Genomic DNA, 23172 nt, shown 5'->3' with positions numbered 1-23172 from the left:
TCCAGAATATTAAGACAATGGGAAAAGAGGTGTTTTTAATAACTAGTGACTGTGCAGGATCTGGCACTCAGTGCGTCAGCTTTTTTCCAGGAGAGATCACATCCCATTTCCTCTGGTCCCATACCTTCTCTCAGTATCCAGGCCTCCGTGGTCCCTGGGTAATGTCTGCCTGAAGGCTATTAGTCAAAGGTGGACACTGGCAGAGTGGTGGTTTGTGGCTAAGTGGTAGATATCCCCCGTTAGCAATCAAAAAGCAAGTTATCCGAGAGATACTCAGTATAAGAACCATCCTAGTAGAATTTTCTACCGGGATTGAACTACAGCCTTTGTGGATCTAAAATCATGAGCATATATTGCTTGAGCTAACAGGCCGGACCCATTACCTCAAAGGCAGTAGCACAAACCTCTGTACACAGTCTAACTGCTAGAAGGGGGCAGAGAGCCACATTTTGTTACACAAAGGTGCTGGGTTAAATTTACTTGTTAGTACGGGGACAACGGATGTGAGCCAAAATCCGATTCCACCCTGACGATACTGGAATTCTTTTATGAAGGGTTCATCACCATGACAGGGCAAGCTTCTGTCCTGGGTGCTATGCAATTGAGGGCTGCCTGGTAGGGTCACACTCAGTGCTAAGACATCGTCACATGGAAATACGAAACATATAGAGAGACAAATTACTGTAAACCATCTCCTCTGATAGAGGGGACTAAGGAGAGAAGATTTCAGTGAGGCTCCCCTCAGAGTTTCCTCCCAAATTGTTCTATGGAAGGGCATATGTGTTTGTGCATGTGTGTACTACTCCCCATTCCCACATACCATGGAGCAGGCTGCAGTGCCGCCCCACAAATCCTATGGATCCTCTGGAGGCCAGAGTATCCGAAGGGAGATGTTGGATCCCTGATGCCTTCAGTACCACCTACAGAAATATACAGTTCTAGGATGTATTTCATTTCTACCCTGAATTCTGGTGGGGGGACCAATGGGAATGAAGCACATTCCCTTGTCTCCAGCCTATATACTCTGCCCTGGCCCACCCCTCTCCCTCACACAGAGCCCTCACAGGGAGGCAGCAGCCCCCTTCTCCCCCCCCCCCCGCCCTTTCCATGCAGAACAGTGAGAAGGAGGAATGAGCAAATGTGCAGGTCAAGGAGAATGATCAAGGCGGGGCTCCTGTTATTAATGAATATAAATCTTCTAAACCTTCATTTTCTTCACCTAACCGACCACACTTGATTACCAGGGATTTTCCTTGTTTGATAAACTGATTGCCTGGTGCATTAGATGTAACTCAGTGAGCTCATGTTAAATAATTCAGGAGGTACTGGCAGTGGAGGATCCTTCTTTCTAATGTTCTCTGTTTTTCTCTCTCTCCCCCCTCCCACCCCAGCATGTCTCTCCTGAACCACAGCTGTGACCCAAACTGTGTGATCGTTTTTGAGGGACGCCAGCTTCTACTTCGGTCAGTCCGGGAGATCCAGATTGGTGAAGAGGTAATTAACTTGTCCTCCCTTCCATCACTGACACCTGCAGCAGTGACATCTCCCTAAATAAATGCCAGACTGCAGGGTCACCAGTTTAATATTTTGTTGATATATTGATGCTAGTTTCTATCACATAGCTATCAAAGAGAAGATGATAAATAGAATCATCTCTTCACACTGGCTGGGCCCCATAATCATTACATCTCATAAATCACAGGCAGCCTTGATAAATTCTTGTTCCTCCATTCCTCCTTTAGGCACTTAATTTTGTTTGTATTTGAACGCCTTTACCCTGATGGAAATGCATGATATTTCTGGGACGATTGCAACGCTCACTAAGTCATCACAACAATAAGAGTTTGTCAGGCTGCCACCACACTGTAGCAGTAAACCTTTCGTTGGCAGTGAAAGTAGCAAGACAGGATTTGTTTGCTTGTCAGTTTCATTAAAAATGACTTGGAGAAATCCCGTTCAAAGTGATTTATGTGTTCTGATGTGAGGAATTCTCAACTTGTTTTTTAGTTGCCATTTGTACTACTTTTAAAATCAGTTGTGATGGCTGAAATATTTCCAGGTAAACAAATATCACACCGACTTGGTGTTGAATTTGCTGAGTAGGGCCATTATCTTGCAAAGACTGATACATGTGCATAACTTTAAGTACACGAGTAGCCCCTCTAAGATCACAATACTTACCAGTGTAAGTCTTTGTAGAACTAGGGCCTATCTTCAATCCAATGCATTTATGTGTCTCAGTCTTTGGGGATCTGAAGGGCATATAGATTCGACATTTACAACTTTGCAATATCTGATGTTCTATCGTCTTAATGCTATTTTTTTGTTTTTTTAAAATCATCTACCTCTAAACAACGATGCAATGGAGATAAGTAAAGGGTGAAAATCCTTCATAGCCATAATAATAAGATTCTTTAGGAAAATCAAGGAAAACATCTTTGCAGTACATACTTTTTTTGCCAGGAACACTCTCTCAGGATTCAGTGTGTTTTTCTGCAGTTATCAACTGCAAACTTCACTCTGCCTAAAATTCTTATTCAGGCCAGAAATGTATATACTTATTTTTCTTCCTTTTTTTTTTTTTTTAACTACATGCCCTTCTTACCAATTTACTGAAGTGAGTTATTTATTACAAAAAAGAGTGGAATAAACTTTAACGAGGTCTCCACAGTATCCAAGAACAGATCCTAAACTCTGAAGCTACTTCATTTTTCTCCATGCTTGGATTTTTTTCCAGTTGAATTTCACCAAACATGAACGTCACTCAGTATAGCACAATGATGGGCCTAATACGAGAACATGAATAGAATTCTGATTTCCTGATTTGTAAGACCAGTGCACTAACGCTACTATGACTTTGACCTAAGAAGCTGTGACACACCAAGTCTAAATTTGGAAGTGAATGCATCACTCATGGAAGCCTCTGGCTGAAAATCAGTGGTGAGATAAGTATGGTGTTTATTAGTCACTGGTTGTAAGCTGCTCAGAAAACAGATGTAATTTGCAGTGACTTTGGCAGCCGCAGGACCTTAAAAATGAATGCAACTTTCACATGTGGGAGCAAATATTCAAAAACTCTCAGCTCCCATTTAGGCATTGAAATAAAGGCTAGATTTTCAAAATAGATCAGCTCAATATGTTGAGCTATTTTCAGTTTCTTGATCCAGAGGCAATCCTGGCAATTAGAGGCTGATCCAGTGGATATAGTGTACTTGGACTTTCAGAAAACCTTTGACAAGGTCCCTCACTGAAGTCTCTGAAGCAAACTAAGCAGTCATGGAATAAGAGGGAAAGTCCTCTCATGGATCAGGAACTGGTTAAAAGATAGGAAAAAGGTTTTTTCAGAATGGAGAGAGGTAAATAGTAGTGTTCCCCAGGGGTCTTTACTAGGACCAGTGCTGTTCAACATATTCATAAATGATCTGGAAAAATGGGTAAACAGTGAGGTGTCAAAGTTTCAGATGATATAAAATTGCTCAAGATAGTTAAGTTCAAAGCAGAGTGCGAAAAGTTACAATGAAATCTCACAAAACTGGGTGACTGGGCAACAAAATGGCAGATGAAATTCCATGTTGATAATTGCAAAGTAATGCATATTGGAAAATATAATCCCAAATATCATAATGCCAGTATATAAATCCATGGTATACCCACAGCTTGATTACTGCCTGCAGTTCTGGTCACCCCGTCTCAAAAAAGATACTTTAGAAATGGAAAAGGTACAGAGAAGAGTAACACAAATGATTAGGGTATGGAACAGCTGCCAGATGAGGAGAGAATAAAAACCTTGGGACTGTTCAGCATGGCAAAGAGACGACTAAGGGGGGATCTGATAGAGGTCTATGAAATCATGAGTGGTGTGGAGAAAGTCAATAAGGAAGCGTTATCGAACCTGTCACATAACACTAGAACTATGGGTCACCCAATGAAATTAATTGTCATGAGGTCTGAAACAAAAGGAAGCATTTCTTCATACAACGCACAGTCAACCTGTGAAACTTGTTGCCAGGGATGTTGTAAAGGCCAAAACTATAACTTGGTTCAAAAAATAATTGGATAAATTTATGCAGGATAGGTCCATCAATGACTATTAGCCAAGATGATCAGATATGCAACCCCACCCCGAAGCCTCTTACTGCCAGATGCTGGGACTGGACAACAGGGGATGGATCACTTGATAAATGTCCTGTTTTGCTCATTCCCTTTGACGCATCTGACATTGGCCACTATTGGAAGACAGGATACTGGGCTAGATGGGCCATCGGTCTGACCCAGGATGGCGTTCTTATGTTCTGTGCTTGTTTTGATGCCTAAATAGGAGCTGAGTTCTTTTAAAAATCTGGCCTGAAGAGGGCAGATGTTGTGGGATAGAGAAAAAGCAACTAACATTGAGGGTTTGTGGTAATACAGGTAACCCTTCATTTAACCCAAAAATAGTGGATTGAGTTACATGCCAGTTAATTATGCATTCATGTATGTTAGTGGAAAAAATGGATATAAATGATAAAGTGATATTTGGTATGAATATATCAAATGCATATCATTTACACTTGGAGCGGGAAAAAGGAAAAGAAAAATAATCTATTAGAAGGGGGTAAGGAAAGGTAGGGGGTTCTGCATTATTTTGTGTCCTCATGTCAGTTGGTTTTCCTATTATATCTCTGCCTCTTTCGACCTTCTCTCTGGTATAAGTGAGATCAGAATCTGATCCGATGGGGCAGTACAACATGCAAGTCAGGGCAGAATCTGGCCCTGTATCAGTATAAAAACAGTGCTTCCAAAATGGATTTAAGGTTAAGTATAAGGTGTTGTTTCAAGTCATGTAGCAACAAGAAAGTTCAAAGAATTTTAAGGATTAGAAAGCCATTTATAGGCAGAATGTGGCACCTTAGGTAATGGCAAATAAAAGTCTGAGTAATCAATTACACTTATTGGGGAAAAAGAATCACAGTAGTGACTCAAAGCCAGGCTATAAAAAGAGCACTCTTGTGTAGTTATCCATACAGGAACAAACTCGATGGGAATTCCAGACCCTTGCCAGGGCAATACGAAGCACTAGAATTTTATATTTTCATTAGACCAGTGAGAAATAAAAATAATGTTGCACTTCTATAGCACCTTCCAACTGAGGATCTCAAAGCAATTTACAGTCATCAGTGATTTATGATCCCCATTTTACCAGTGAGGAAATGGAGACATAGGGTATGTCAACACACCTGCTGGGAGTGAGTCTTGCAGCCCGGGTTGACAGACTTGTGCTAGTGGGACTCACGCTAGGATGCTAAAAATAGGAATGTGGACCTTCCAGCTCAGTCTGAAGATAGAACTCTGCAGCCTATTGATAGGGGTGGGCTTCAGAGCCCAAGTGGCAGCTCAAGCCCAAATGTCAAAACAATGTGTACACAGCTATTTTCAGTATGCTAGCCCGAGCCCTGCTCGTGTAAGTCAGTCAGGCCAGGCTGCAAGACTCACTCTTTGCAGCTGTGTAAATGTATCCAGAGAGGTTAAGTCACTGGTCACTGGTTTTAGACACTGCTGTTGTGCTCATCTCAGTATCATATAAAGTGGAAGGCCCAGTGTAGCTCTAGTGGAGCAGCTATAACTGAGATCAGAATCAGGCCTAGATTAGGTTCTAAAGCGCTTATCATTTGAATTGGATGATATTGATCAGGTCAGTGATAAACATATATGGTCCATCTAAAAATGGTGCAGCTTTCTTTTTCCCTGCCAGTTTTGAGCAAACTGGAGCGGTTTGATGGTTTTATTCTCTCATCCACTGGGAATTTGTTGGTTTGCATGTTTTTGATGTGAAACCATGTGACACTAGTTTTGATTTCATTTTGCGTTGAACTTTGGGGTTCTTTCAAACCTCAAAACCAAGGTGAATCTCAGGAGCTGTGAAACTGGGCAGGTTAAAACAGAAAAAAATGTTTGCACAAATCCCCGTAGAGAGAAACTGCTGAGTCTGAGGTGACTCTGAATTTGATGAAAATGTAATCACTCTTAACATCACATACAAAATATCCTGGTAATAAATGCATCTTGTTTATGAAGAATTTAATATAGATTACCCCAAGAATTCAAAAATCACAAATCAGGCCACCAGCAACTCAAGAGATTAGTTTAAAATCATCAGACTTAAAAATAATAATAAATATGGGGATCTTTTTCTTTGCCTTCTGGGGTATGTGCCATTAAGGATTCACATTTACAAGCTTTTCTCCACAACCACATATGCTAAAATCTTACTGTTTTTTAGATTAGAAACTGAGATTCTCATATAATCACCTGTTTCTAAGCCCTGGGGCATTAGGGAAAAATGAAATTTCACAAGGCTAATAATAAAATTGCAAGAGTTAGCAACATGGAGAATTATTTGGTTGTTATGTTTTGTTTAGGAAACCAAACGTTCCATAGTGGGCTCTGATCTCAGTTATGTCAGTTTTACACTTGTGAAGTTCTATGGAATCAGTGCACAAACATCCTCTGCTCTCCCAGGTTCCTGCCAGTGCACACTCCATCAAGTGCTCAGAGGGGCAGCTCCTATTTCTATACTGACATAACTGGTACACCTAGGCCTTGTCTGCACTACACAATTAAGACAATCTGTGTTAAGCTGACATACTGCCGCCACAGTAATTAGTGCGGTATTTCATGTCCACACTACCCTCCTTCTGCTGGTGTTGGCATCCTCACCAGGAGCACTTGCACCAACTTAAGGGGAGCAGTGTGGGGGGCTGAGAGCCTGGGCTCTCAGTTCAGCATGGAACTTCCAACTGGTGGCACAGCCCAACTCAGCACCAGGCAACTGGGCTCGGAGCTCAGTGTGGTGCTGACGGGTGATGTAAGTAATGCCGTGTCTACACAGACACTGCATTGCCCTAAGTCAGAGGTGGGCAAACTATGGCCCGCGGGACCATCCTGCCTGGCCCCTGAGATCTTGGCCCAGGAGGCTAGCTCCCAGCCCCTCTCCTGCTGTCCCCCATCCCCCACAGCTGTGCCGCCCCGGGGGCAATGCTCTGGGTGGCAGGGCTGTACGCTCATGCAGGGAAGCGCGGCAGCGTGTCTGGCTCTGGCTGGGCAGCACAGCAGCCAGACATGCTGCTCTGAGCAGCATGGTAAGGGGGCCGGGGGGGTTGGATAAGGGGCAGGGAGTCCCTGGGGGCAGTCAGGTAACAGGGAGCAGGGGATGGTTGGATGGGGCGGAGGTTCTGGGGGGCAGTCAGGGGACAGGGAGCGGGGGGAGTTAGATAGGGGGAGGAGTTGGTTAGGGGTGGGGGTTCCGGGAGGGGGTGGTCAGGGGACAAGGAGAGGGGGGGTTGGATGGGTGGGGAGTTCTAAGGGGGGCAGTCGGGGGCGGATAGTGGGCAGGGGCCAGGCTGTTTGGGGAGGCACAGACTTCCTGACCCTCCATACAGTTTCGCACCCTGATATGGCCCTCAAGTCAAAAGGTTTGCCCACCCCTGCCCTAAGTATATCTCCCTAAGCACTACGCCTCTCATGGTGGTTGAGTTATTAAGACGGAGTAGGTTTCAGAGTAACAGCCGTGTTAGTCTGTATTCGCAAAAAGAAAAGGAGGACTTGTGGCACATTAGAGACTAACCAATTTATTTGAGCATGAGCTTTCGTGAGCTACAGCTCACTTACATCAGCAGGAGCAACGCTGTAGTGTAGACCTGGCCCTAGTAACAGAAATCTAGAGCAAAAAGAAAAGGAGGACTTGTGGCACCTTAGAAACTAACAAATTTATTTGAGCATAAGCTTTCATGAGCTACAGCTCACTTCATATAGAGAATACGAATAGAACGATAAATATTTACACACACATTAAAAATCAGTACCAAATATAGAATTTTGCAATTTAAAGCAATTTCTACAACAACATTTATTCCAGAATCCTCACACTTTGGGCTTGTCAACACAGATATTTAGTTGGTGGCAAGCTAGAGTGTGAATCTACCCTATGTTAGCTTGCCGTGCACCAACTGTCCATGTGCACCCTGCTGACGTTAATTAACAGTTCATTAATGCACTTTGTTCTGGTCCCCTTTCAAAGAGGACTAGATCAAAGTGCATTGATAAACAGTTAATGTGTATCAGCAGGGTGTACATGAACAGTTGTGCCATAGCTTCACACCACAGCTTGCTGCAAACTAAATATTTGTGTAGTCAAGTCCTTAGAGTTTTAAGTGGCAGATATGGAATTCCTAGGCTCCTTGGAAACATAGGTTTGAATCCCAGCAGGGTCAGTTCAATGTCAGTGTCCTCACAGAGGCCAACATCTTCAGTGTTGAGCCCCTGATTATCCAGCACCAGCTGAGGTGGGGCAGGCACTGTGTGTGCATGCCTGATGTACGCTTACCAAAAAAACTACTGTAGGCCCGACTCACCAAAGGAGAAAGGAAACGAGGAGGCCAAAAGAAACACTTTAAAGACACCCTCAAGATAAAGATCAAGAGATGGGGCATCAACACTGCACACTGGGAGACAGCAGCCCAGGATAGGGATGACTGGTGAAGACTTGTCAGAGAGGGAACGTCCACTTTTGTGGAAAATCGCCTTGCCCTGGTCGCAGAAAAATGCCAGAAAAGAAAGGAAAGACAACTGTCATGCAGCAATCATGGCCCAACCCTGTCTTCCAACACCACCTGCAATGTCTGTCAACAAACCTGTGGCTAAAGGATCAGAATCCTCAGTCACAAAAGGGCCCATGAAAAATAAAACCCGTGAAAGAGATTCTCCTCCTCCTCAAGGGATCGCTGACAACCTTTCTGATGAGGATGATCAATTGGGTTGCATACAGTATGTGAGGTCCTTTTGGATATGACATTAAAAACCAGTGTCTGGCCTGTGCCCCAAGTTCTACTCTCTTATGTACCCATCCAATGTATTGAAGACATTTACAGAAAAAATCCCTTTGGCGGAAATGGAGCCATGTGGAAGAACCTCCTCCAGTTTTGGAACTTGGAGTTTGTATTTCATTCCCTTGTGAATCTTGGTCCTAGTAGAACTCTTTTACCTTCCCCTTATGGCCTTTCTCCCCTATTGTTTTCCTCATCTCCTTTCCCTGTGTTGGGCTGAGCTGTAAGGGCACACAGCTTCACCTGGGGTGTAACTAGCAGCACAGTGAAACTGACTGAAATCCTGATGTTTGAAATGCTGGAGATGAGCACCTCTGAGAACAGGATCTGGCATATGCAGAGCAGAGCAGCAGAGTGAAAGAAGCAGAGGTGAAGAGAAAACAAACGAGGGCTGGGAGCAACTTCAGATCTCCCTCTGCTGAAGCAGGAGAGAGAGGATCTCCTACTGCTCTCTTGACCCTAATTTGTGCCAGATTTCAGAGCATAATTGAGTCTAATAAGAGGAAGAAGGAAACGATGGAAGTCAGCTGTGGAAATTGCAGTCTGTGTGTCTCTAATGATAACTTAGGATACAGGAGTCTCTCAAATTTGCTTCCAGTCACTCATACCCAATTATAAGACCTTCCTCCTTCTCCTGCTCAGATAATGTCAGTCTTAGCATTGATTTTCCTGGTTTTTGTTACCTTAGGACAGGCCCTAAGCATTATGTAAAGTTTTTTTTCTTTTTAATTTCATTTTTGAAAGAAAGAAAATACAGGCTAAATATGGGGTGTGGGGAAAAGAGATTAGAACATAGAAATCATTTCCTTGGAGATTAAAGTGGCTCCTTCAGGGATAAGCTGGACTATCAAATTCATATATATTCAGGAACATTTTTCAAACACGCAGAGAAACCTGCTCTGAAGATGGCGTCCAATGTGCCCCTGTCTTAAGTAACAACTTTAAAGTAGCTGCAGGGTTTCCATTGTAATTTTGTCTGACCTACTATTAGAGAACAATTCTGGTACACAACCAATTTGGGTGGTTGGTTGCTTGTCTATGCTAAGTATACTTTAGAAATTCTTATAACTGGTCCACAGTATGTACAGATTTTCAACCAGAATATCTGTTGTTTAAAACATGTCTTTATAGTATTAACACCCGTTAACGGGTATTTGTTACAGTGCAGTTTTTAAATGAAATTAAATTATGGGACCTGGGGCCCAGATCCTCAAAGGGATCATTGGGTGCAGTTGGATGCAGTAAAGCTTTGGTCAACTGAATTAATGGTGTAATTAATACTGTACATCCTACACACAAAATACTATTAAAGGAATATTTGATGAGTGTAAATATTTCATAATTATGTACAAGTTAAACGAGCTTTGCATCTAATGAACAGATCCAAAATTAAAACAAGTGTAAGAGACAGACTTTAATAAAGAGCTTCTGTGTATAACTGATTAAATGATTAGTACACACTTAGTCACTGGGAGGGTGGTCATGTTTTTGAACATTACATTTACATTTTCCCGTTCAATCTGGCAACAACAAAATATTCCGCTCACTTAGGGCTCAATGCAGCTCCCACTGAAATGAATGGAAACATGCCCAATGATTTCAATGGGAGCTGGATCAGACCGTTTAACTGCAAAAAAAAAAAAAATCAAGGGGTTGTAAATTTCCACATCGTAGGGATTATTAATCATGTGTTGCCTTTCACTTCTTGGTCATAAGTTCAAATTCAGAGCAGGTTGTTAGTGACTGTTATCATCTGATAGCCGTTTAGTAGCCTAGAAGAAATAGCTTTCAGTTTAGTTCCTCTTATGAAGTTTCCTGCATCATACTTGGTACTCTTATCAGGAGCACAGACAGAAAGGAAACAAGGATTGAACAGGTCTGGAGACTGGAAATGGGCAAAGTGGGGGTTTGTTCACTCTCTGTTAGATCTAGGCTGTGGTTTGTATTCAGGTTTGAGACTCAACCACCTCTAATGCTTAGATTCAGCAGTGTTGAAAGCTTATGACCTTTTCTCTCAATATTTTGGCCCTGAATGGAGGAATCACACATGAATGTTCCCACAAGATTTCTGCTATCTTGGACCATGTTTTAGCCAGATTAGGTCTCTTCTGGTTTTGGATATAACCTAAACCTAAAATCATAGGAAGGGGATCAGATCCAGTGATTCAAATCCAACTCCCACCAAGATTTAGGGGAAGGTGATTCAGATTTGAGCTTCTGGGTCTTTATTTAATGGAGGCTGATACACATTCGCACCTTTTCCCAGTTAGGACTGAGGCTTATGGGTAGCTCAGTGTGGAGAAACATGCTCGTGAAGTATACTTGATCTGATCTGAGCTGAGAGTCATAATCTGCTTTCTGGTTTCCTCTTTGCTCTAAGGGGCTAATACCTGGTGCCAGGTCTACACCTGGTGCATCATATTTCCACCCTGTTAAGATTGCAGTCAGGCACTCAGAATTTTGGAAATGCCAGAGTAAAAGTTGCTTGGGCATCCTCAATTTGATCCCTTTATGTGTATGCCTTATGATACACTCTTTAATTACACAACTACAGACTATCCCCTGCCCCTCTCCTGCCCCCCCAACCTGTGGAAATTTAGGATGCTTGACTTTGCAACCTTAACAATGTTATTTAACATAGTTATTCTATGTTAATATGTGTAATAAATATGAAATTATATTCATAATAACAAATGAACAAAGTAGAGGCATTATGCTTGCTTGTTATTTGTTTGTTTACTCACACTACCCAGTAACTTGCAAAACTCAGTAACTGACAATTGGGTCTCCCAGTCATTAGTGAAAATTGGTAAGGTTTCCCTGTCATTTCTGTTTGAATGCAGTCTCATGATTTAACTAGGAGCCATGCAAAAACGTCTCCCTGTTAGTTGAAGTATCTAGGGTCAAGATGTAGTAATGTGACCTGGTGTCTAGTTCTGCCCTTTTTGGAGTACTTCAGTGGTCATTGGGTATCCTGACATATTACTGTGGCTCTTTGGCAATGTACATTGGTAAATTCTGGCTCCTTCTCAGGCTCAGGTTGGCCACCCCTGATATAAAGCATTATATAAATGCCATGATTATGGCCCTTCAAAATTTCTTCTGGCTGATGTGGAATTTTTTTGTTTGTTTGTTTTCTGTTGTTTTTTTAACAAGGAATTCGCTGTTATTCACTGGAATTTACCTGAATGGCATTAGGGTTTTTAAAGGGCTAGAAATGCAGGTATTATTATTTAGTTTCAATTGGGGTTGTTGTGTATCTTCTTGCAAGTACTTGGGAATATTTTTAGCAAGTCTAGATAGGAGGGTCTTATGTTTTTTCAGTCACAACAAAACAGCACTTAAATATTCCAATGATTGGTATTATAGACATACTTAAAATAGTGAGATAGGATTGAAATAAAACTAACCTGGTTGACATATATAGAATAGAATGTATATTCTCAAATAAAAGTGGTATCCTTAAGTCAAAATATTTTTAGACACTTGGATGGTGCTGGAGTCCAGGATTACAGTCAGAGTTAGTCAGAAAATGGAATTTCCATCCCATAGGAAATTTGGATACTTCAACATTTGCTTTCATCTCAAAATCAGGACAAAAAGTTGAAGAATTAAAAGTTTTCTCAAAATTAAAAGTTCGAAAAATGCTTTGAAATGGCAGTGTTAACATGCAAAAAGTATTTAGATTTTCTCAGTGGGATGTATCCATTTATATGAAATCAGATTTTGTGACTGGGACGTATTTTGGTAATGTTTTTTTTCAACCAGCTCTACTTATATACTGAATTGATGTTTAAGTATAAGAGTTCTGTTTTTTCTGTTTGTTTCACATAGCTCACTATCAGCTATATTGAATCACTGATGCCCAGCAGTGAGCGTCAAAAACATCTGAAACGCCAGTATTGCTTTGAATGCAACTGTCTTCTGTGCCAGACACAAGAAAAGGTAAGTTGAGTAAAATCTCTGGCCACTGAAATATAATTTCCCAAGGCCTGTGACCAATTGCCTTCTCGATTTGTAGGAACTTATCTTTTGTTACTTGTACTGCCAGAATCCAGAACCAAATGGCCTTTGCCCTCAGTGCTGTTGATGCTCCTGTGAAAGACAAGTGTAAATGAAAGAAAAGCAGGCCAAATAATCTACCTGATGAGCAGCCTTACTTGCTAAAATGTGTAATGCCTATTGAACCAGAATTTGTTTTCAGTCCTAAATATTGTAGGTCAGACCAGTTTGAGTTTCAGGGACTTCTGAACTTGAGGGTTAATGTGACTTTGAGCCATTATTTCAAAAGGAAAATCATTGCTCTTAACTGAAAACAGTTGTATGATTTTAGGAAAAACTATGTCCATCCACACTAGCTCTAAAACTAAACCAATTTTGAAAAATATATACAACAGTAAAATCTTGAGATATACTGATCACCTGCTGCACCCACTGGAGGCAGAATTTGCTCCAGTGTTGTGAAACTCTATTCCCAGCTCACTCCGCTCCTCTGCACTCTGCATGAAAGTTCCATTAAGAAGATAGGAAGTTGTTTGTGGAGCATTGGGTCACTAAGCTGTAACAGCATTAGAACTGTGTTCAAGACTGCTCCCTAGCAGGGCACAAACAGGCCCCTGTAGTTTGGTTCAAGCATGGTTTAATAGCTGTACAGTGTGAACACAAACTGGGTTAGCTACTTTTCAAAACACGTTGTGAGATCCTGTGGAATACACAGAATTAGTCTGTCTCTGTAGCAGTGTGTATTTGTTCCTCAAACTAAATGTAGAATTTTTTTTTAAAATTGATAATGTCAGCTCTGGGTCCCTCGCTTAATGTAGCTGTGCCTTGCCAACAGACCACAGAGGTGCATGACATAAAGTGATGCAAACATGCTTCTAAGGAACGAGATGATATAATGTGTGATCCAAGATGTAATTTCTACTCCAAAGAACAGAGAGAGAAATTCAGAATTTCCATTTCAGTTATGTACTGCCTCTGGATACTCGGTGTGAGGGAGGGTAGGGGTGCTGGTGAGTACAATGCCCCTAAAAGCATGCCAAGTCCTTGAAAAGTCTAACAAATCCTATGGAACTGCAGCCAGCATTTCAAAGAAAAGGGATCATAGCAGAATTATTTGCACACTAAGGGCCGTAAACTGCTTTCTGTTCATGCGGAGAACTCTTTGATATCAGTGGGAGTTTGGCATGTGAAGTGATGTCAATGTATAGCTGTAATGTTGGTCTAATATTGTAAACAGGAGAATAAAGGGAAGCAGCTGGGTTTCTGCCTGCTTTTTTAACTGTTTTCTTGAGTCCCATAGCATCTGAGGATTGTTTGGGTGCGCTGCATCCAACACATTCATCTCAGTATGGGTACAGCCACATTTAAGAAAGTTGAGCATCCAAATTCTACCTAAAAATCAAATAGGGGTTTTTTAACAGAGGCTGTGAAGTAGCACAGTAGCGATATTATTGTGAGGAGTGCTCAGCATGTTGAAAAATGGTGAGTGAGTTAAGAAGTAAGATCTGTGGAATATGCTGTACCACAAGAGCCCATGTATCACACCCACTAAATCTTAAGAGGAGTTGCGTGTACTCACCTTGATGAAAATAATAAAGTGCTGTAAATGCCCTTCAGACAGTGATAAAGTCTCTCTCTTTCCCTTAATCTTTTTTAGAGTGAGACTTCTAGGAGAAAATTAATTTTGTGTAATGGCAAATTTCCCAGGGGAAAGGTTATTGCAAAATATTTTGGAAGGCTTGTTCTGGCAGCATTCTGAAATCCCCCAATGTTTCTGTATTACTACAATGTAAAGACCAAAGGCCCAGCCCTGAGAGATGCTAAGAGCCTCATGCCAACTTCTGGGTGGTCTCAATTCCCATTGACTTCTGTGGGAATTGAGGGCATGCCATTCATTGTCTATTAGGAAGACATCTTCCTATTGGGATCAGGTCTAACACCTTTCGATGTGTCCTGCTGTAGTCCCATGGTTAATATCTGTATCTCTTTTGAACACTGTTGGTAAATTGTGCTGACTTAGTAATTGTGATTTCACTTTTCTATTACTGCCACTCAATAGAACCTGGATTTCAGCCCCCAGTCATTTTTATCCATGAACTACATGTCAGATTCAAACTCTTTCTTACAATGACAATAGTTTTATTGTGTTCTTTTAGCCATCTTCTCCTCCTTTGGGATACATTATAGTTAGATAGATAGATAGATATTGATATATATTTTCTGATTCTTAGAAAATCAAGTGGTAACCAATTTTCCATCACCTCTGTTTTCTAATTATATATGAATTCAGAGAATGATTGCATTAGCCAGTTGCTCCATTGCTTTTTGGTGTGTCACTCGTGTAAGCATTATCTAAAGTTTCTGGTGAAAATAGTTTTCTTGAACACAGTAGTTATTCTTTAGTCATAACTCACCATCATGAGTTGTGGATTCAGGGTGACTAACCGATCAAAACTGCAAGGTACATTACAGACAGTACTAGTAACATCTCTGAAGATTATTAAATATAACCATGAAGGAACACATGCTTTGTGAGAGAAAGATTTTATAAATATATTTGTCTGTGTAGGAAACTTGGAAGCCTCTGTCCTCCGTGTTACTCTTGTATTTCTTGCTATTGGTAAGCCAGGAGATATGCTAACACTCCAGTGTTAGCCATGAAGGAACTGGAAGTGTCAGGCCTCTTTATTCTAGAGGCAGTCATTTTCAAATTCTAGAATGGTTGGATACGTGTGCTGAAAAGTGCTGCAATCTGTAGTACAGTGTGCGTTCTCCCTGTGAAGCTCAAGAGTGTCACCTCTAGAATGCCCCTGCTATCCCCCAGCTTTTGTGGGGGTTGTCCCAAAAGTCTTCACAAGCCCAAATCTCCAGCAAGAAAACATGCTACTGCTGTGCCTCTGGGACAGCAAGGGTGACAAGCTCTTTACAGTCCTGTATGGTGATAACAAATACCAACAGTAAATTACCATATTGCTGGCGAACAGAAGGATTTCCCTGTAAATACAGTGGCATAGTCCAAGACAGTATTATTGCATTTTAGCTTGTAAAATTTCATTATGAATAAAAATGCAAATCCCAAGTAGCTGAGGAATGCTTTGTTATGTCTTGAGATAAGTCCTTAAATGTTTCTTCCATTGTAATTATCACCCTGAAAAAGCTACAGCATCTCCTTTATATAGAATTTTTAGTTCATTAGCACTTTAGGGACCCAGCATTGCAAGGCGCTGAGCACTCCTGGGAGGTGCTGAGCACTCGCTGCTTGCGTTTGAGTCAGTGGGTGTGGAGGATACACTCACAGGAGGCACCCAACAACTTACTGTAAAACCATGGGTGAAATCCCCACTGAACTCAATGGGAGTTTTACCATTCTTTTCAATGGGGCCAGGATTTTACCTGGTACTTTTTTATGACACTTTACTTTCAGAGAAGCTAATGCTAGGAGGTGCTCAGAACCTTTCGGGAGGTTCAAATTGAAGTTTGTGTATTGAGAGTACTCAACACTTGGCAAAAGCTGTCCTTTATGGGGGAAAATCATGTTGTTTCTTTTGTATGTTAAAAGATGCTGTATTTCTAGTCGGTTTAGTAGACCGGTGGATTGGGCAGAGGACTGGTAGTCAGGTGACCTGGATTCTGTTTACAACTCCAGTACTGACTTGCTAGGTGACCCTGGACAATTTACTTAGTTCAAATGTGGCCTCAGTTTCTCCTTGACACCATGGGCCTGATTTCCATAATTGCTGAGGAGCCACCACTCCAGCCGAAGTTGATAGAAGCTTTGTGTGCTCAGTACTTCTGAAAGTCAAACCCAAGGTGTCTTTAATTGGGCGTCCAGAATTCTGCAGATTTTGTCCTTAACCTCTTTTTGCCTCAGTTTCCTCACTACTGAAATGGAGATGGTGATTCTTAATCACCTATATAAAACACTCTGACATCTGCAGGAGAAAACAGACTATATGCATATAAGATAATGATTCCCTTACAAACTCAGCATATGGATGCTGCTCCAAAATGTATGACTTATGGTGTTTTCTCCTGTTCTACATATGGGAAAATCCTGCAGTTTCTGAGGTCCCTGTGTTGTAAATGTTGGGTTTTTTAATGGCACCCACTCCATTGTAAGGCATTATTATTTATTAGTTCTTCTATCCTTTTTCCCATCTATATGGGGTTGGATCTTCTTCCCCATTCCAGTCTGTCTTGAAGCAGTACCTTGGAAAGTATCTGCAGCTATTATTATTTATTAGTTGTATGACTTAATTATGTATTTTACGTAGTGCCTATTGTAGTGTGGTATCTTAGAGTTCTAATAAAAATTGAAACAAACATATTTTCTCTCAGGGACAGCCATCTGAAATGAATAAATGGATTAGCCTGCAGTCATTAGACTACAACAGAATTACTCCAGATATACATTGGTATAATAGACCTCAGAATCTAACCACTGTGTATACTAGATTTATATACACACAGGGCCAGATCCTGCCCCTCCATTGTATCTGGGGAACTCCACTGAATTCAGTTGGGTCATAAGGGTGCAAGTCAGGACAGCATTTGGTCCATAATATACATACACACATGTATGAGGTAGTGGTATCCATGTGATAAATTGCAGGGCTATATGATTAATTCTGACTCCACAGAATCATGTGATTGAAGTGCACCGTTGACTTCCTCAACTATCCATCTCTGCCAGGTCTATTTCTAAGGTGCCAGGCCTCTGAACAACTTCACACAGCTGCTATTTTAATATATATATCAATCAGGAAACCACAGAATATTTGTTTATTTTCCATCAAATGGGGTATTTTCCCCAAAATTGCATAGAACAGCAATATTCCACCAGTGTCATTGTCCAATGTCTCATGGCTCTTCATGACTAGATAAGGGAACTTCATACAGCTTAGAAGAGGAGGCTTCCAGTTTTCCAATGGCATAATCCTCCTTAACAGTCCCCTAACCATGGTTGGTGAGCTCTGTTGTTCACCTACAAAGGGCTTCCATTATCTAGGCCTTAGACTGGAAGATATTCATGTCAGAGTCTGTCTCTTCATATATTTTTATACAGCACCAAGTGTAATGCTGCCCTGATCCTAGCTGGGGCTGCTGCACATCAGTATGTATTAACAGTTGTCTAACTAACTATAAATACATATGCATGTAAAGACCACACACCACTGTCCTATCACATTCGGTAATGACTGTTAGCCTAGCTCACTACCTAGACATTGGATGTTTGAAAATGGAAAATTAACATAGTCTCATTGTAAGATCAACAAAAGTAAAATTTAGATTCTTCTTTAGAAAGTTGGGTTACCACCAAATTTAATGGCATGGGTCACAACTCTAACTGATAAAAATAATCAATTTTGATCTACACTGAAGGGCAGGTTAGTAAATGTAATAAGAAAACATTCAGAAAACTTGCTCACAGGATGCTTGCTGACTGTCAGTAGCTAAGGTATTACTATTGTAATGTCTTCAATTCATTGTACCTCTGACAGGTTTATACATTATTATCTGTTGCAGACATTTAAAGATCAATCTTCAGTATGATTCGGAAACTGTTCTTTCCTAGAAGCTGAACTCTTGGCAGCGTTTTACCATTCCAGCACACGAAAGTCCCTAACATCAGTTATAATTAAAGATGGGATTACAGCGTTGACAAACATTTTAAATGAGGGACTGTTTTTTTCCATTGTCATAATCCAAGGTATTGTTAATGTTCTACATTTTCAGCCAAGGATTTCAGAGAGATTTGTGTTTACTGAATCTCTTTGCTATGAGTTGTCCTTCTAATTGGGAGCCAAGATTTAATGTTTTAGCCTAGTTTGTTTTTTGAAATCCTTTATTTAGTAGTAGGTGCTGTCAAGGTCAGAAGCAATGAACTTGAATTTGAATCCCCAGTCATTTTTCCATTTGGCCAGCATTTGAAAGTTGCCAGAGCTAATTAAAATGTAATGGCATAAGTGTTTTATTTGTTTACTCATTTTATTGTTTTCCTTTAGTACTCTTTCACTCAGGTACTCTTAAAATTGGGTCTCCTGCACAATGGCCAATCCATCTGCATCTGAGCTAGAATATCCCTTGCAAATGTTTAATTGGGATTGTATTTCCATACATTTTCTCCCTGTTACTATAGAGACGTTGCATGGAATCAGGGCCCATGGGCGTTTTGACATTGACTTCAGTGGGGCCAGGATTTCATCTATTATTTAAAACACACAAAGGCATATTCCACCTATTATATAATTGCTGTTGTTGAATGTTCATCACTGGTGGATTGTCATGCAAAGACTTTGCAGTAGCAACACTAGATTGCTGGTACTCTACAAAATATAGGGAAAGATGCCATCCCTCCCTCATGAAGCATATATTCCAGATAAACCCAAATGATACAGTATAATGCAGTGGTGGTCAACCTGCAGCCCGCAGGCCACATGCAGCCAATCAGGGTAATCTACTGGCAGGCCGCGTGACAGTTTGTTTACATCAACCATCCACAGGTACAGCCGCCTGCAGCTACAGGTGGCCATGGTTTGCCATTCCTGGCCAATGGGAGCTGTAGGCTACGTGCGGGCCGCAGGTTGCCCACCACTGATATAACGTATCGTGAGGTTTCTTTTTGAATTGCTAACTGTGTTGCTGCTGCCTTCCAGAAGTCAGTGTCCAGACTTTCCAGGAGACGTTCTATCCTGATCGATATTTTCAGGTTTACTTATTTATTTTGCATTTATATATATTTGGACTTAGCATGTTCTCCAGGCACAATATTAAAGGTGAAATCTCAAAATCATCCCAAAATATATTGGGGGTGGGGGACAGGCGCATGAAACAAACTGGGACCCAAAGGAGGAAGATCTGTGGCTCTTTGCAAGATTCTGTGAGCGTTGCTGCTAGTGGTATGGTCAAAGACACAAGACTAGTCAAAACTATCCAGTTCCAGAAGATATAACAGATAACTGTTTGTTTCTCTTCTTCCTTTTACAAGTCTGGGAGGGAGAGAGGTCTGCTGGAGCTACGAATTTTGCAAGGGGAAAAAGAGAGCCATTTATTTAGCTGATCTCAAGATGCCACTTCAGATCAGCTAAAGATCACCCCAGAATTTGAAACACAATATCCCAAATTTTGTCCTGGGGATCAACACTTCAATATTCCACCCATCTCTTCAGTCTGACATTAGCCTCAAGATGTTAACAGAAGTAATCACAAGTTACTGAAACATATCACTGGTTCCTTATCTAGATGACTAGCTGATAACACAGTTACTCCCTTCTGCAGAGCCATGTGGTGGTGACATGAACCCTGAATATGTTCCTGAAACTTGACAACTAATCCAATAGTGCTCCGTTCCTTTGAGGGGATCTTATCCTCTTGGGATGCATTTCAAAGCAGTCACGGACAGAGTATTTTTAATGCCAGAAACGACACTGAAAGCAAAGGCAAACATTTCTAATCTCAGATGTTGGTTCAACCAACACTTAATCTCTTCAGCCTTTCAGAGTCCTCTGGTGTGAAGTTTCCTTGGGCTTGATCCATATTTGGAATTTACAGTTTTTCCTGATAAAAGCCTGGGCCCGCAGACTGTGTTAGACCTTGACAAATGGATTTTGATCCCTCTCATCACAAAAGCCTACCTCTCCTGGTTGTTTCAAGACTATTGTTTCCGTGGGCTTTGGTCACAATGGGCATGGGTCTGCTGGACTATCCTGGAGGCTCGCTTGGGTTGCCAGAGGACACAGAAAATGTACTACAGTTCATATAAATAGGCTGGACTTCAGAGCAGTCTGCCAGAATCTGTTCACATTCAGGGACACAAACCAGTTTCAATTTGGTCTGACAGTTTCACAGTCATAGGGTCTCTGTACTGCCAAAGTAGGAGTTGGAGGGTAGTTGTCTCCTGGGAGTCCAACCCTTTTAACTCATCTGGGAAGAACAGAATCTCATTACTTTCAGAACCAGCCATCTAGAAAAAAATGTAAATCTTCTGACAGATGCTTTAAGCAGAAACTCTTTCCTGCCAGGGGAATGGAGCCTAGTTCTATCAGAGTTTCACGCTTTGGGAGGTAAGCTCCCACCTGGTAGTCTGGTTCCTTTCTGAATGTCCAGTTCCCATGGCACTGCAGTCAGCACTAATTATTATTTATATTTGTTTTTATTTATTATTTGTATAGTGTTAACCATGCATTCTCCACTGAACAATACACAGAGATGAAGACAGGCTCCCACCCTGGGAGCCAAGAGTCCAAAACAAACATGTAGAGAACAGGGTGCAGTGAGAAAACCAGAAGTTGTTATTTGAAAGACAACACTAGATCTAGTAAACAATCTTCTGGACACTGTTCCCCAGGATATTTTGGTTCACGTATCTCCTCCAAATAAGCATTGAAGCCTGTGGCTGCTTTCCTGGATTCTGAGCCTAACACAAACTCAAATACTCCATCTGAACCTCCAGTTCATAGATTTGATGGTTTGACATGAGAACTTAATCTTGCTCGGTGAAGGCACCTCAGGAAAGGTTATTAATATCTGTCAATCTATCAGGAATGTTCCTCTTCTTTGAACTTCATATTTGGTTTATAATGCCTGATGCCAACCCCCTTATGGACCACTTTCTCACATTTCTCTGAAACCAGTAAGCCTTAAAGCTCTGCTTCTTCTAGCTATAATTTCTGCCATGAGAACTGGAGAATTGTGCAGTATCTTATTTCAGTCCCATTCTTTCACAAAGTTAAGGTGGTTCCCCATCCTTTCTTGCCAAGGGCAACTCATCTGTTTTTCCTGTAATAGTGTGCTCCCCATTCATGTCCAAATCCCTCTAAATCCCTTGAGAGAAAGTTCAGCTCCCTGGAAGTTAAGAGAGCCATGACATTTTATCTTAATGGGATGAAAGAGTCGAGATCATGCTTCAGTGGAGGAAATCTGCAAGGCTGTAGTCTAGTCCACTATTTGTAATTTTTTTAAAGCATTCCTGAATTAATTACTTTGCTTCAGCTTATGCCACCATTGGGCTCAGGACTTTGCAAGCAGTTTTGCTTTCCTTAAGTTCATCTTTCTCTGACTTTATTTGGACACCGCTACTCAGAGTCAGCCAGCATTGACCAGTCAAAAATAATTCCCTTTACCCTGTAAATGCCTCTTCATCTGATACGACCAGAGGTGTTCTATTCTTCTGCCCTCTGATGGACTTCAGATCTACTTGTTCTCTTTTGTTGATGTGTATGTCTTGCTGCACGTTCAGTATTATTCTGATTTGAGTATAGTACTGTGATGTAAGAGAATAGTTAATTTTCTCTGCATTACTATCTTATGTAAGACTAGTGGAGATAGGGTATATATAGTATAAATAAGTTACTTTTTAGAAATGAATGAATTCAGTTAATTGAATTTATCCTTGCAATTTACAAAATAAAACACTTTTACCTAGATGGATATAAATAACCAGTGTCGTCATGGTCATGCTATATATCAATTCTGAGGTACTATTGCAAGTCTAGAGTAGTTCTATATGTTTCTTTGGGACTTACTGTCTAAATAATTTTTGAATTATCAAGCCTATAGTCTATATATTTATAAAGTCAAAGTGACACCGATTTGTGATGTCAGTCGACAATATATTATGCTCTCTTTTCAAGAATGTTAATGTAGCACACCTATAGTAAATCCCTGCCTCTACTACAGTCAAAAGATGGTCTGTTGACATTTACATCCTGCCTACATTGCACCCAGCCTGGTTTAGCCAGAATACAGATTGTAATGCAGATAGGCCTAAATGTCCATGCATATAATGCCATCTTTCCTGCCATAAGTAACAGATATGCTTTTCAGTAAATGTCTTCAACTCTCCAATCACCATTAGTGCATACACTGTATTGTGTAACTGAATGACCATGCAAATTATTGGTTTAAGAAACACATTAATGGCTACGCGGATGAACACTTGGAGATAATTTTTATTTAAAACTCAAAACCACAGCACCAACAATACATGCACCAGAAGAACACTTGAACACTTACTACCATGTTGTATCCTTTGCCCTTTACACTTTGTCTGGCTTCTCTCCTTTTAGACTGTGAGCTCTTCAGGACTTTCTTTTGCACTGAGTTTGTACAGTGTCTAAAACACTAGAAGCCCCGCTCTGACTGGGGTTTTGGAACTACTGCAGTATAGATAATAGCAATAATAATGTTTACAAACACACACTGAGAGACGGTGTGGATTATAGGAAAGCATTTCTTACCAGCAAATTTGTGAGTAATCTGAGATAGCATGAATTTTAGTTAGCCTAACTGAAAATTATTGAAGATAAAT

At 41.0% G+C, this 23172-nt stretch overlaps 1 protein-coding gene across 9 annotated transcripts in view; it reads left to right on the top strand.

The window, feature by feature from the left end:
* SMYD3 (SET and MYND domain containing 3) overlaps nt 1-23172 on the top strand; it is a 658192-nt gene that overhangs the window by 543278 nt on the left and 91742 nt on the right. For all 9 annotated transcript variants that reach the window (XM_073338294.1, XM_073338292.1, XM_073338291.1 and 6 more), the window contains 2 exons: nt 1392-1494; nt 12696-12806. In XM_073338294.1, coding sequence (XP_073194395.1) covers nt 1392-1494; nt 12696-12806 — 214 coding nt within the window. The remainder of the gene's footprint in view (nt 1-1391; nt 1495-12695; nt 12807-23172) is intronic.

The sequence above is a fragment of the Lepidochelys kempii genome, chromosome 3, assembly GCF_965140265.1.
Source record: "Lepidochelys kempii isolate rLepKem1 chromosome 3, rLepKem1.hap2, whole genome shotgun sequence".
NCBI classification, from domain to species: domain Eukaryota; kingdom Metazoa; phylum Chordata; order Testudines; family Cheloniidae; genus Lepidochelys; species Lepidochelys kempii.
This window is presented reverse-complemented; position numbering and strand designations above follow the sequence as displayed.